Here is a 15,323-nt window from a genome sequence, read left to right as displayed (position 1 = left end):
TGTGACAAGTCAAAATTCTCAACTTGATAAATCTGTATTTCGTAATATTCTATTTTATATCTGATTAACAAAAAGGTTTATGGCTTATCTTCACAGTCAACTTGTTGAGTTGTCTTTGACCTAGTAGGAAAAGCCAAGGTGTTACTGATAGCATTAATGATGGCTTCACTCTATTCAAGTGTCCCAGTAAGTCATGTCAGTGTGACCACTGAGCCAGCATGAACAACTTTTTCCCAACTGCGACATGTCAAAATGTCCTCTGTGAAAAAGGCCTATTGCAGTTCTTAAACTTCAGTGAAGCAGACTTTGAGTGTATTCATGAGTACCCGGATTGGCTTTCTGGTATTTTATTTTATTTTTAATTTACTAGATGGAGCTTTTTTTTTAATTCAGGGCAATAAGTGGAATCCACTTGGACACAAGAATAAAAAATACTTGGCTCTGTAACCGGAAGACAAAGCATTAATACAGAATTTATGTGTTATCACGTCATTGATTTACGGTGGATTTTTGATTTTGAATAGCATACCAACATAAAATAACTTAAGCTCTGCATTGCTGACAAAACACCCAATGCAAGTGACATTTATTCAAACTGTATTGGCATTTAGTGTTCAAGGCCAGTCCAAATCCAACAGCGTTTTTAATTTAACATTGTAAAGCTTTGTGTTTATGAGAGGTGCTTCTTTCAAGTTGGTGATTCCTTTGTGGAAAAGAACCCGACCTGCTGATCAGTAATATTCTTGGAGGACCCTGTCAGTTGACTCATGAACCTTTCAAATACTGGCCGGAATTTCACGACAACTGTCTATCGGGACACCTTAAACACAGCTGTGATCAAGAATGTGATTACTGTGGGTCTCTGCATCTCCATCAACTACGTCAACGGCACCCTGGTACACATATTCAAAAAACATCAGGTCTGAATCTCAAGATACAGTATATTGTGATATATTCTCATATAATCAATGGCACTGTTTTCTGTTTTTCTTCTTATTTCCTAATCAATTCTGTCCTTCTCTTCAGGTTTTCAACATGAACCCTCGCTACATCCTGTACATCCATCTGGTAATCAATGATATCATCCTGCTGACCATATTTACCCTCGTTCAAGTCCTGAGTTACATCGTGTTCACTCTTAATGTCTCCTTATGTATAGTTTTGCTAACAATTGCTATATTTGCAAATCTAAACAATCCCCTAACACTAGCTGTGATGGCAGTAGAGTGTTACATCGCCATTTGCTTCCCTCTCCGCCACAGCCAGATCTGTACAGTCAAGAAAACACATGTTGTGATCGGCCTGATATGGCTGATAAATATACTTTTAATCCTACCAGATTTATTTGTCACCTTCACAACAGAATCCCTGGCATTCTTTGGTTCCAGAGTCTTTTGCTTGAGGCAAAATATTTTCAAAAACCAATATCTCACAGAGAAGAGGGATATATCCAACGCAGTGTTTTTGATCATTGTTTGGCTCACTCTTTTCTATACGTACTTCAGGATCCTTTTTACTGCACAGGCAGCAGCTGAAGACAGCAAGAAGGCAAGGACCACTATCCTCCTCCATAGCTTCCAGCTGCTGCTGTGTATGCTCACTTACGTTTTTTATCATATGAAACAGGGTCTGACATACTTGTTCCCAAAAGGGGTACTGGCCATTCGCTTCACTATCTCGATACTTGTTAATGTTCTGCCTCGACTCATCAGTCCGGCTGTTTATGGGATACGAGACAAGACATTCAGGAAGTACCTAAAAAGATATCAGTTCTGTACTAGTGCTAGTTCTAACACTCATCCAAAAAGAACTCTAAAGAGGCCATCATGAAGTCCTGTTTTTGAGTTGTTGTCTGCTATGCTTACACAAATTCAGATTCAATGAACAACATTAAATACGAGTAAAAACACTGACTCAGTGACTGCAGTGATCTTGTCTGTATGTGTATTTCACTTGTATAATCTCTTTACAGTCTTATCCCTGTTTATTCTCTTTAAACAAATAAAGAAGGTGTTATCTAGATATTGCTGCCTTTGGGTTTTATTGTATGGAAATTAAGCACTTTGTAAAAAAAATTTTTTTTTAAGTGCAACTACAAATAAAGTTATTATTATTATTATTATTTTAGATGTTTTACAGTTACAGTGGCAGCGACTTAGATAAAGAGCTAACCAGCGACATCTGTTGGTTAAAACGTGAACGCACTATAGGAAAACAGCAGGTCTGAGATCAGTGTTCTTTACCCTCATTGTATATAGAGTGACATTCAACACTTGGCGCTTCCAACATTCACAAGCTAATGTTACCTAGCAACCTTAGCTAGCTAGCCAAACAGTCAGTAACACAGATAGTACTTGTGTCATTTAAGGATAATGTCAAGGAGGAAAGGTAAAAGCCAAAAAACCTTAGCAGTCTCTTCCTCATCGCCATCACCTCCAGTGTGTGGCTGTCGGGAAGAAAAAAATTCTAATTCGCTTCAACAATGTTAGCCTAGCCTCGGGTCAACGAATCGCAGCCAGCGAGCACCCCGCTCTCTAACGCCGCTAGAACAACAGCAGCCAAACATCGATAATGTAAACATTACAGAAGTAAACACAGTCACCGGAGACTGTATAGTTAAATGCAAAACGGTAGCAATACTACTCTGCTTGCTTTCACTTACCCTTTACTTTTTTTGACTCCAGCCCTCATGAAGGAGAGAACACAATTAAAAGCATATGGGATGCATCAAGTGCCAATTTTCCCCGAAGCCTTAAAGTGATCAGTTTGGATTTTTGTATCATTTGTTTAGATTTTGTTGTTGAGTTCCTTCGATTCAGTGCTTTAAGTTTCTATATGTGGGGCGCCCTGGTAGCTCACCTGGTAGAGCTGGCGTCCCATATACAAAGGCAGAGTCCTTGCCATCTTAAAACGAAGGAGGTTTTGTGGAACTGGCCAGGGAAATCAACCATTAATGTTTACTCATGCAAAAATGACCCCTGCTTGAATTCCCTGCTATTACTTCTGTCCTACCTAAATTGCTGTGTAACACGAACCCTTACAGGCTCTTTATTTGCATTGTGTCTCAAAACTGAGACAGATGGACTTCCAGCTGCTGCAGTGCCTGATCCTCATTTACACCACATAAGAGGCAGTTTGTTCGGGACTTGAAGCATGTGCTCTAGCAGTGTTTTCAATCTGCTCATTCATGTTTAAATAGTGGACAGCTAGACACTTAGTCGAGTGACTATGTGTAATGTGAAAAGTGTTGCTTGTAATAACGAACACAACTCTGCAGTACTCTGCTACGGAGCTTCATAGTCTATTTAAGCTAATTGTTTTAGTTTTCCAACCCACAAAAATGTACTTTGTGGTTCAGTCTCATCACTCTCATCAATGATATTTCCAACCACAGCAGGAAGATGTTTTCAGCAAAAAAGACTTAGAAGAAGAGTGAATATTGGACTAATGTTGCTCCGTGTCTGCTGCCCTCAAGTGTCTACAAAAAGAAAGCTTAAAGCAGCTTTAAAACTGAGTTCTCAGTATCCACCCCGAGTTACAGCATAGGTTTAAAGGAATAGTTCGACATTTTGGAAAATACATTCACTTTCTACTACAGAGTCTGGACGGGGTTATCCTAGCTTAGCATACGGACATGAAACAGAGGGAAACAGCTAGTGTTGCTTTGAGCATAAATTCGTAAGCAAACAAAAAAGTCTCCACTTATAGCGCGGGTTGCCAGATGAAGTGAACACAGGTTTTAGCATAGGCCTCTGTACAAGCACGGTTGTATCAAACCTGGCAAATCCACTGTGACAACAGGACTGCAGGCAGCTGCACAGTCACTGTGCCTGGCTGCATACAGATTAACAGTTCCGGTTTGTGTAACCCTAACCCTAAACAAAAGCGATCCAACTTTTAATTGGTCAGGTTTAGGGGGGTTGATAGGCATATTTTTTCCCACTTTGGACAGAGCCAGGGTAGATGTTTCCTCCTAGGCCAACCACATCCAGGCTCCAGCTCCGCATTTCAAATTAGGTTGATTTCAATCCTAATCTCATTCTTGGTATTCGTATTTCCCAAAGTGTGAAACTATTCCTTTAAAACACACACATGCCAACATGAACACACACAGAGTATGAGCCAACATAATCCCAATGTCTCCCATCAACATATATAAGATCCTTGCATCAACGGCCAAAACAAACTGGTGCTGTGTGACGTCCTGCTGGGTAGGTACAGTCTTGTCCTGGTTACTGCTTTTCTTACACTGGACTGATACTGTATGGACTGCAAATATATATCATTATATAATATGTATTATGTATATTTCTTTCTGTGATTTAGATTCATTATTGACAAATATTGCTGAATTGCTGAGTGTAATGAAGGGTATTTTCTGTTATATTCAGTAATATACGGGTCAGTTGGCTTCCCACAGTGGTAGTGGCTACTTTAAGGGGATTATGTTCAACTGCCTCAGACAAAGCAAACACTGAGTCCAGCTGTGCAATTTGCTCTGAAACAGCTTGGGACGTAGCCAGAACATACTTCACAAAGAGGCAGGAAAATGCTAATTGTGTTTTAAAGAAGATTTAGAGGAGAATGATTTATTCCATGGATAATTTTCAGCCCACAGACTTTTCCTTATTTCTTTTATAGTCATAAATCTTTTTTAAACTTGACACTTTGGAGGGCACACTATAATCTAGAAGATGATCTATGCTTATTTCAGACTGGATTTAACCATTTTAGACATGAACTTTTCATGCGTCAACGGCACTTCAACTGTAACTGGGAGCCGGAGCACCTTCACCGGAGCTGTGACCAAGAATGTGATTGTCACAGTCCTCTGCATCTCAATTAACTACATCAATGGTACTCTGGTCTACACCTTCAGAAAGCACCAGGTCTGCAATGTACCTATAGTAGATATGTGCAAGTAGAAAACGGGAATCAGGAGTCAGCAGAAGAGGGGAATTCAAACATGCTTAGGCCAACAGGTGTTACATTTTGAAATATGTGTTAACAACTTTATTAACCTGAATCAAAGGATTAGCATAAAAAAGTCAAGACAAAATGTTACTCCAAGGACAGAACCACATGTATTGTACCATTAGATAACATTAATCTGATTTGGGTTCCTTCTTCCAATGTTTATATGTTCTCTATATTTATGCATCATTGAATCATATTCTTATATATTAATCTGTAAAAACGTATCATATAAGCTAGACATTAACAGATTTCACATGTGCTGTTATTTACAAAAAACATCCACCTATGAAAGGTAAGGTAATTTTGATTTAGTGGTCATTTATTTGAGGTAAATTTGCTATAATCAGCAAGTAATTCAAATATTTTCAAGTTATGAGGTCTGTTATTGTGACTTGCTGCCAGTCAATTAAAGCCGACTGTATAGTTTTGCTTTTAATGTCAGTGTTGTTGTTTTTTGCTGAAACAAAAGCAGCTTGAAAAGAAAATCAAAGTTTGACAAAGCAACAAATGACTAAGTTATAATTAACTAAATCATCTACAATACTAATACTACTATCAATACTAATTTCATCCTCCAGATCTTCAATTCAAACCCTCGTTACATTCTGTTCATCCACCTGGTGATCAATGACATGGTGCAGCTGGTCCTGTCAACTCTTCTCCACATCATCAGCTACGCCCTTCACACAATCAGTGTACCCTTCTGCCTCATCCTGCTGATCGTTACCATCCTCACCACCCTCAACACTCCACTAAATCTGGCTGGCATGGCAGTCGAGTGCTACATCGCCATCTGCATCCCCCTCCGTCATGGACAGATCTGTACCGTGAAGAAAACCTACATCCTGATTGGTTTGATCTGGGTTGCGAGTGCATTCTCTCTCCTACCAGATCTCTTCATCCTCCTGGCCACAGAGCCGCTGCAGTTTTTTCACTCTAAAGTCTATTGTGCCAGAGATTATGTGTTCAGAAGCCCCTACAGCCTGAAGAAGAGGGATACTTCACACATTATTTGTCTCGTCCTGGTTTGGCTCACACTGTTCTACACTTACTTCAGGATTCTGTTTGCTGCCAAGGAAGCAAGTCTAGACATTAAAAAAGCCAGAAACACTATTCTCCTGCATGGTTTTCAGTTGCTGTTATGTATGCTTAGTTATGTGAGACCCATGTTTGAACAAGGTCTGCTCTACTTGTTGCCCAAACAGGTCCTGGCCATACGCTTTGCCTGCTATGTCATTGTCCAGATCCTGCCACGGTTTGCTACTCCCATTGTCTACGGACTACGAGACCAGACCTTCAGGACATATGTGAGGCGGCACCTGCTTTGTGAAGTGTACACAACCACCCAGAAGCTGTGAAGCTGCAGTGACAACACGTGTGTATTATGTAACATCTGCAGACCAATCATTTATCTGCATTACAGTATGTAGCATGATCATTTTCATCATCATTTTAAAATATAAAGGTTCTATGACTACAACAAATAAATTCCAACAAATATTACAGATCAAAGTGTGAGTGAATATTTTCTCATTTTTCAGGTTTCTTTTCAAAAATGGTCACTGAGATTAGTCAAATCTTGAGATATATGATATTTTGTATGTTGTAAAACCATCATGACAGCAACAATGATACAAGTCACGCTGGAGGCATGGCTGCAGAGACTGCAATCTCAATAACATATCAACAACTATTGGATGGATAGAAATATTGTACAGACAAGGTAAAACAACATATTAGATAACCCATTAGCTGACAACAGCCAGCGTTAGCATTCAACCACTTCTATGCCATAGATGCAGCCGTACATTCCTGAATACATAGCAGGACACTGCTCTAATGCAAGGAAACCAAAAATCTATGAAAGAGTGAATAAAAGAAAAGTCTCATCAGAGGATGAAAAGCAGCACTTTGACCTCACCATCGTTGTCATCATCATCATCATCATGTTTTTCGCTGGACACTGAGGAGGAGGAGGATGACAAGAAAATCAATTAAGTCCAGTTTCAAAGTGTTTATACAGGCTCGTCTGTGAAGCTGTCTGCCTCCTGTGTGTCAGACCTGGACTCAGGTGGGTGGAACAGGACAGAGATGGTGGTGAGGCAGCTCCCGACTGAAGTCTTTAAAATTTAATGACATTACAATGTGAGTTATATAAATTGAGATTTAAATCATTCAAATGAAAATGCAAAAAAAACATGTATATATTTATATAATAGGTGTAATGTATTAGATGTAATATAAAATAATAATTTATTTTGCCTGATAGTGATTTGAGTAAAATCATGCATTTTCTTAAGGCACACTGGGGCTGCTAAGACTGCTGTATTTGTGTTTAGAGGACATTTAAGGTAAAGCTCCGTGTCTAACGTCACTTTTACACATTGTTTAAAAATGTGATCATTTGTGATTAATTTACATGTGTTTTGTTCTGAGAAATACAGCAGAGCAGCAATGTTTCAGCAGCTGACTGTGCTTTGCAAAAGTTCGATGGGTTTTCTGATAATGTACACCTCGAGATAAATAATGCTATTAAGTACACATTTGAAAGCCATTACGCACTAGCTGTTAATAAACGTGAAATAATTAATCAGGCTGAAGGTGAAAAGGGGATAATGGCAGAACGCTGCATGTCGTGAAATTTAATTTCTATTAATTTAAGTATTTAGCAAATGATCCGATCTACTTAAACACACAGTCTCAGATCCCCTTCAGGTCTCTGCTGTATGTAAAGATTAAAATAAAATCTGACAAAGACATCTCAGATTTATAGCCATGAGGCAGGAGAACTGGATAACTGCATTCTAGGGTAAAATCATGTTATTAATTATGTGATTTTCTGTAAAAAACTAAAAAGCATAAATTAATAACAAAATAAATAACAAAAACAGGGATGATTTTACATGCTTTTGAGTTCTCAGATATGTAGTCAGAGTAGAGTGGATGCATCATAGAAGTGCTGTATTTATACTAAATATTGAATTTACCAATATTTTGATTGATTGTAAATAGATTTAGTTTAGTAATTGATTATATTCTGCAGTTTGAGGGTATTTCCTTCATACATTTGTCGATGTGTATTTTATGTATTGTTTATTTTCTCTCTCCCCCTCAGATCTTAGTATGAGCTCATCAGTGGATCCCGGAGGCAACATGACATTTCCTTATCAGGTCTGGTGAAGCAGTTGTGTTGCTGTATGATGTGAAAAGTTCCTAAATGTCATCATTGCAATTATCAAAAGTCTTCTAAGACTTCTTCTTCTAATCAAATCAAAATTGTCACCATGATTTTCTTAATTGTGTCCACATCTAAAATCTAAAATGTATTTTTTTTTAAATAAATGTAATCCCTGCAGCAGCCAAACGTTATGGCTCTAACACTGAATCCATGTCTAGTCCTGTCCTGTTCCAGATTACTGTCACGTACATGTTCTGTCTCTCTATAGGTGAAGAGTTGTGTGCCTGAAAATGAACCTGCAGTAAACGTCTGAACCGTTTCATGCAGATTCTGCAGATGAAGGACAGTCTTGACTTCCTTTCCACCTCTGACAGCAATCAGCTCACATTCACAGAAACACAGTGTGTCTATGGACATGAGCTGATAAATGAACTGATGTGTAAGAGTTTAATTAGACAAATACGTTTTAAGGTCTCAAGACTCACACTGTGATGAGAGTATTACGCCTGATGCATTTCTCTACCTTGTGAAGTGTACATTTTAAACAAGGAAACGGGGATCAGCTGATAGAAACACAGTGATGGACTTAAGATAAATGATGATTCATTGCATTTGAAAGTAATTTCTATTTCTCTCTCTTTGGCTCCCTCTATGGCTGGATCAGTTCATGCTCGTCAGAGATACCTTCACCACAGCATTTGTGAAGAACCTGATTGTGGTTCTGGTCTGGCTCATCCTCAGTTACATCAATGGCACTTTGGTTGCAACCTTTTTTAGACACCAGGTACACACACACTACTTACTATGTTTACTTTCTTAATACTTGCATACATTTAGATTCAGGGACTCAAATATGGAACATTATGAAGTTATGTTTACTGCTTCATGAGGGCATTATTCGCTGCTCTCTTGCAGCGAATACAGTCCTCTTGTGCTTAAATGCTTCCAGTAAGAAGATGCCAAAGAGCTGCTGATTGTGTTACAGATCAGGCAAAAAGGAGCCGAATAGACTCGTTACTCCGTGCATGTAAACACTTCTGACTCTCTCACTCCACTTTGGAACTGATAAGCTGGGCTCCGTGGTCGCTCACCTGGTAGAGTGCGTCCCATACAAGCTGAGTCCTTGCTGCAGTAGCCCGGGTTCGATACCAGCCTGGACCCTTTGCTGCATGTTGTCCCCTCGCTCTCTCCCGTCTGTCTTCAAGCTGTCCAATAACATGTAGATTAACAATTACTATTATTACACTACAATTAATGATTTGTTTTCCAGATAGATGCCGTAGATAATGACCCCCTTCTTTCCCTTTCCTCCACCAGCTGACTCTGGTCAACTGTTGTCGTATCTAACCAACTGTGTCACTACATTTTTCACTCCTTTTTTTTTCTTCCTGCAGGTTTTTTATGAAGACCCTCGTTACATCCTCTTCATCCACATGGTGATCAATGATGCCATCCAGCTGACCGTCACGACCACACTTTTTGTCCTCAGCTACATCTTCTACAAGATTAACGTCTCGTTCTGCTGCTTCTTCATCCTGGTGGCGGTCTTCACCACCAGAAACACCCCGGTCAACTTAGCTAGCATGGCCATAGAGCGCTATATTGCCATTTGCAAGCCTTTACGGCACCCCCAAATCTGCACAGTGAGAAGGACTTACATTGTCATCGGGTTGATTTGGGTCATATGCGTGGCTCCGGACATTACAGATCTATTTGTGACGCTAGCGACTGAGTCCCTGAGCTTCTTTCACGAGTCTGTATTCTGCTTGCGCCAGAACGTGTTCAAAGACCCGATCCTGGCGCACAAAAGACAAGCCTTTGATATCATCTACTTCTCCTGTGTGTTTCTGACTCTGGTCTTCACCTACTTGAGGATCCTGTTTGCAGCCAGGGCCCTCTCCACAGAGAAGATGTCAGCCCAGAGAGGCAGGAACACCATCCTGCTCCACGGGGCCCAGCTGGCCATGTGCATGCTCTCCTACATCTCCCCCAATGTGGAGGTAGTTCTGCATCTAATCTTCCCCGGCCGAATCCTAGAAATCAGATATGCAAACTACCTGATCGTCTACATCCTTCCGCGCTTCCTGAGCCCCATAATCTACGGCGTCAGAGACAAAACGTTCAGGAAGTACCTCAAGATGTACTTTCTGAGCCACAGGTGCAGGGTCAAACTGCAGCCAGTGGCCCCCCTGAGTCCCAAAGACAACATGTGACACATTATATAGTAAGAGGGTTTGAAAATATATATATATATATATATATATAAAATATATAAATATATATATATATATAGGCAGAAAAAAAGGATTTATGTATTTTATATGTGCATCTGCTACAATAAAGAATACAGAAAATATAACGGTGCTTTCAGCCTAAACAAAGGCAACAGAGAAAATCATCTAATTTCTTCTAATCGAGTCTGTAAATGATAGAAATTAAAGATTAGCTGTCACTGGAACAAATAACTTGACAACAGGAATGGAGCCACAGAGAGCTGCCAGTTTGGTGACAGCATCATCATCATCATCATCATCATCGTCATCATCATCATCATCATCATCACCGGGATGGATAACAGCTAACAGAGGCTCTGCAAGCTACCACACTCACATGGATCTCAAACAGAAGAGAACACAAACCATTTTCTAACAGCTACACAGCCTGTCCATCACTAGAGCGTAACTTGTGTTCAATAAAATGATTGAATAAATTATAAATTCATTATTAATATCATCATTATTTATGTCATTTATTAGTGTACAAATGACAAGCAAGTGTGCTGGAGACAGAGTGAGCTTCACCATACAGACCCATCCGCCTCACCATTGGCTAAAAATGTACCAGCCAAAATGTTTGTGATTGAGTAGTAGTAGCTACGTAGTTGCTTGATGGTTGATAGTTGCTTTACATTTCACGTCTATTTTGATTGGTGGTTTATTTGTCCACCCAGTCAACACTGACAGGGTTGAGCTCGTGATTCATGACTGAAACTCTTCTATATGAATCAGAAAGTCAGATTTGAGATAATTAAAAAAAAGTTAAAGTCAAATCCTGAATGCACTCCGCTCATCTTCCTCATTGGCTCAGCGATCAAATGTCTCCTAATGTTCATTACAGGGATCCATAACATAACCTGTGACATCATGACCCTAACCCTATCCCTATGGCGACCTGATGAATACACACACGCACACACAAACACACACTCATACACATACAAGCATCTATACAAATCCTTATATATGAGACAGGCTGCTAGAGGAGTCAGTGCCTCAGCAGGTGAGAGCAGCTCCATCAGTTTATTAACTGAATACAGAATCATTATTATTATTATTATTATTATTACTACTACTTTTTGTCTTCAAAGCTTTGGGATACAGCTGATACTGATGTTACTATTAAAAGGAAATGTGTTAATTTATTTTTAAAAAGTTTGAAAAAGGTTTCTGTTGTACACGTTACTAAAGCTTTCTGTCTTTATTCATATTACAGATATTTAAATGTGAATCTGATGCCTGAACAGAGAAACTAGATTATTACTATTTTCATGTCATTTTTATGATAAAGAGTTTGTTTCTGGTCTAATGCATTTCTCATTTTCATTGCAGACACAGCCTTGCAAAGCTGTAACGAAATGTGAAAATCAGCATCCAGATGTTCTGTGTGTGTTTTGTTTGTGTGAGTCAGACAGCAACTCCAGACTGAAATGTTTTAATGCCACTTTAAAAGTTCTTCATGATTCACACGAAATGTGTTTTCTTTGATCTTCCTGCAGATTTCAAAGTTTCATTTTAAAAGCCATGAACTCCTGACAAATTGCGAATGGGACATCTGTGGTTGTAGGTGTGTCCAGGTTAGGATGTCTTTATATTTATTATCATAAAATATGTCAGCATAACTTTGCCTTTATAATTTTGCCACAACAAAGTAAATTTCAGCTTTTCATGCAGTTTTTGTAGTCATCTGTTTTCCTGACGCCCCAAGTCTTTGTGTCACTTGCTTAGAATATAAGTTATTTACGTACATTGTACGTACATGTTCTTGTAAAAAATAAAAATAAACTCATGTACTCATATAATCAAAATATGTGCTGTGTGGTGCATCTTACAGCTGTTTGGTATTTAATATAAAATCACAATGAATCCCTGAAACAATACATGAATACAATTGTTTGTAAAACATCAGATTTCATTTCTGTGTTCCTTCAGATCGAGAGGACAAGATGTTGGTGACGCTCAACTCCTCTCTGGACCTCCTGATGAGTAATTCCAGCTCTGCAGTGACAGGGGGCGCTGTGGCATTGCCTAAAGACAGCTTCACTAATGCTCTCACCAAGAACATAGTGGCCATGCTGGTATGGCTGGCCCTCAGTATCATCAACGGCAGCATGGTGCACACCTTCCTACGGCACAGGTAGACAGCCACAATGACTGATGCATAACTCCTCAACCCTGTGACCTTTAACATGATTCCAACTGTGGATTATAAACAGCAGCACGTATAAATGCATTTATTGATTACTCTAAGTTCATTCTTTCTGCCACCAGTCTCTCTGTGGCTGTGGGACATAAACTTCTCCTGTTTGTTAACATATCTGTGACACACGTGGTGGCAGCATGGTGGTGCAGTGGGAGGTAGAGCAGGGCTGAATTATAATAATCATTAGTTTCCATCTCTCTCCGCTCGCTTTAATCTTTGACCCTAGTCTCTTCTATGAGAACCCTCGCTACATCATGTTCATCTACATGGTGATCAACGACGCTCTGCAGCTGAGCCTTGTAACAGCCCTCTACGTGGGCAGCTACATCTTTAGGAAGATCCACGCCTCTGTCTGCTGCTTTCTGGTAAGTCGTTACTGCATCAACTTTATGCCCACCGAGTTCTGCTTAACCCTTTCACGTGTTTTGCATGTCAGGTGTGAACAGGAGCTGAGGTCTCCAACTCTGCAAAAGTTAAGAACACAAGCCATAAAATTTCAGGGTCCAGAGTCATAAGTGAGTGCTAAAATGTTTGAAATATGGAAGGACATCAAGACAAGAGAGAAATGTCACTTCCTATTTTCCCAAACAAGCCATGTATCTTAAACACAACATCCTGTCCGGTGTGAACTCTCTCTACACACATCTGATTTTACAAACAGAAGAAATAACCAGTGCCGTGAAGGATCACATTTCTAAAACTTACAGCTCTCACAAACAAAGGAGCGGCAGCGAGGATCTTCATCTTTTCTATCCCTCCTCCATTAACACACTCATCTGACAACCACAACACCACTACTGTGTTTCCCTCAGATCATGACAGCGGTCCTCACCACCCGCTCCACTCCTCTCATCCTGGCCGGCATGGCCGTGGAGCGCTACATCTCCATCTGCTTCCCCTTGCACTACACCCAGATGTGCACCGTCCCTCGCACCCTCTTCCTCATCTGTGTCATCCTCATCCTCACCCTCACCCCGCCCATCACCGACCTCCTCATCACCATCATCAACGAGCCTCTAAGTTTCTTCCACACCACCATTTTTTGCGACCACCCGCTTCTCTTTCGCCAGCGGTCCATCTACTACAAGAACTGTGTGTTTGACGGGGTGTACCTCTCCTTCGTGGCTCTGACGCTGCTCTACACCTACTGTAAGATCATGCTGACAGCACGAGCTGCCTCAACGGGCCTGGCCTCAGTGAAGAGAGCGAGGAACACTGTGCTGCTGCATGGGGTGCAGGTGGGTATATCTCAACTTTCTACATGTCAGAGGTGGAAAAGCAAATGCGCAACTAAGAACATTAATGATGGTACAACTGAACCAGCATCAACAGAGGCCACACCTAAAAGAACTGCAGCCATCATTTAAATAATTACTTACATTTATGTACAAGTCCAATAGTCCAAAACCCCGGATTTTCTGTTTACAATAATATAAAAACACAGAAAAATAGCAAATCCTCACATTTGAGTATCTGGAGCTAGAGCATGTTCAGAGCACTTTCAGATTCATCTTGACTGGATTACACAAATATTGTCCTTTTAATCCAACTGTATATGATTAAGGATGGATGGATTGACAGCTCAGTAATCAATACTAGTCAGTTTGTTTGCAAGGTTTTTGCACACATGAAAAATAATTCTGCACTTCATATCACGTTTGCACAAGCTGGAAGACCTGAGAATCATACAGGTTTACTGTTGTAAATGTTGGATATTTCCATCATTAACTACTCACGTTGTTCTGCCTGTCCTTGTGTTTCAGCTGCTGCTGTGCATGCTGGCCTTTGTGGTTCCTTCCCTTCAGGCTGCTCTCATCTCCCTCTTCCCCCGTCTGAGTCTGGAGATTCGTTACATCTTCTTCCTGGTCGTCTACATCATCCCCCGTTTCCTGAGCCCTGTGATCTACGGTTTTCGGGACGAGCAGTTCAGGAAGTACTGGACCCGGTACCTGGCTCGTCGGAGCCAGAGCGTCAGCAGGGTCAGACCGGTGTCACTGAAAGTGAACCTGTAGATGAAATCACATCACATCAGGCAACGAGAGCTCCTGGTTCAGCTCACTTCAGTATGATGTGATCCCCAGTTTTTATAGCTCTGTTGCATTAATTTGGTTTGCATTTACGGTTTTCTGTACAGTGAGCTTATGATGAGTCCATGGAGACAAGTTTTGGAACTGTTAACAGTTTTTCAGAATAAAACACTGTTTACAGAAAGTCAGCTTTTATGCTGATATTTAAATAATGTTAATAAGAAAGTGGATGAATGGATAAACTCCCACTGAAACTATACTCCCACTATCTATTTGCTGCTAACGCACTTTGTTACTACTGAGTACTACTTCAGAAACTGTGTGTCGTATACTGTAATATTTATTTATAAAGCACCTTAAACAAAGCATGATGGGAACTGTGATGTTTCAGTCTTGCAGCTAAGCCTTCACATAAGGGCCATTACACCAACAACACAGGTGTACAGCATACAGAAAATATGCCACTAATCCACAAACAGAAGTCAGTGCAAAGTGTGCCAGCAACCATGTTTTAGATACAGCCCCCTCCCTGCAAAATTAGTTTTTATATGGCGACATCACAGTCACAGCAGGTCAAATATATAAATGAGGAATACTATTATTTTTTGCCAGAATACCAGTCAGTAGCAGTACAACAGAACCAGCAGTTCTTTTAGAGAGGT

General features: G+C 40.2%; 3 protein-coding genes and 1 pseudogene across 3 annotated transcripts; all 4 read left to right on the top strand.

The window, feature by feature from the left end:
• Positions 1 to 767: 767 nt before the first annotated feature.
• LOC139283330 (odorant receptor 131-2-like) lies at positions 768 to 1,830 on the top strand. Its single transcript, XM_070903326.1, has 2 exons — positions 768 to 920; positions 1,027 to 1,830. Exons 1-2 carry the CDS (start codon positions 768 to 770, stop codon positions 1,828 to 1,830), a joined length of 957 nt encoding a protein of 318 aa, XP_070759427.1.
• A 2,864-nt stretch (positions 1,831 to 4,694) lies between these two features.
• Positions 4,695 to 7,110, top strand: LOC139283329 (odorant receptor 131-2-like; annotated as a pseudogene).
• Positions 7,111 to 8,100: 990 nt separating this feature from the next.
• Positions 8,101 to 10,368, top strand: LOC139283089 (odorant receptor 131-2-like). The gene is made up of 3 exons (XM_070903043.1): positions 8,101 to 8,148; positions 8,820 to 8,939; positions 9,550 to 10,368. The coding sequence occupies exons 1-3, from the start codon at positions 8,101 to 8,103 to the stop codon at positions 10,366 to 10,368; spliced, it is 987 nt and encodes a 328-aa protein (XP_070759144.1).
• Positions 10,369 to 12,377: 2,009 nt separating this feature from the next.
• Positions 12,378 to 14,646, top strand: LOC139283339 (odorant receptor 131-2-like). The gene is made up of 4 exons (XM_070903337.1): positions 12,378 to 12,568; positions 12,861 to 12,999; positions 13,447 to 13,872; positions 14,398 to 14,646. The coding sequence occupies exons 1-4, from the start codon at positions 12,378 to 12,380 to the stop codon at positions 14,644 to 14,646; spliced, it is 1,005 nt and encodes a 334-aa protein (XP_070759438.1).
• The last annotated feature ends 677 nt before the right edge of the window (positions 14,647 to 15,323 follow it).

This window comes from Enoplosus armatus, chromosome 3 (genome assembly GCF_043641665.1).
Source record: "Enoplosus armatus isolate fEnoArm2 chromosome 3, fEnoArm2.hap1, whole genome shotgun sequence".
Classification (NCBI taxonomy): Eukaryota; Metazoa; Chordata; class Actinopteri; order Centrarchiformes; family Enoplosidae; genus Enoplosus; species Enoplosus armatus.
This window is presented reverse-complemented; position numbering and strand designations above follow the sequence as displayed.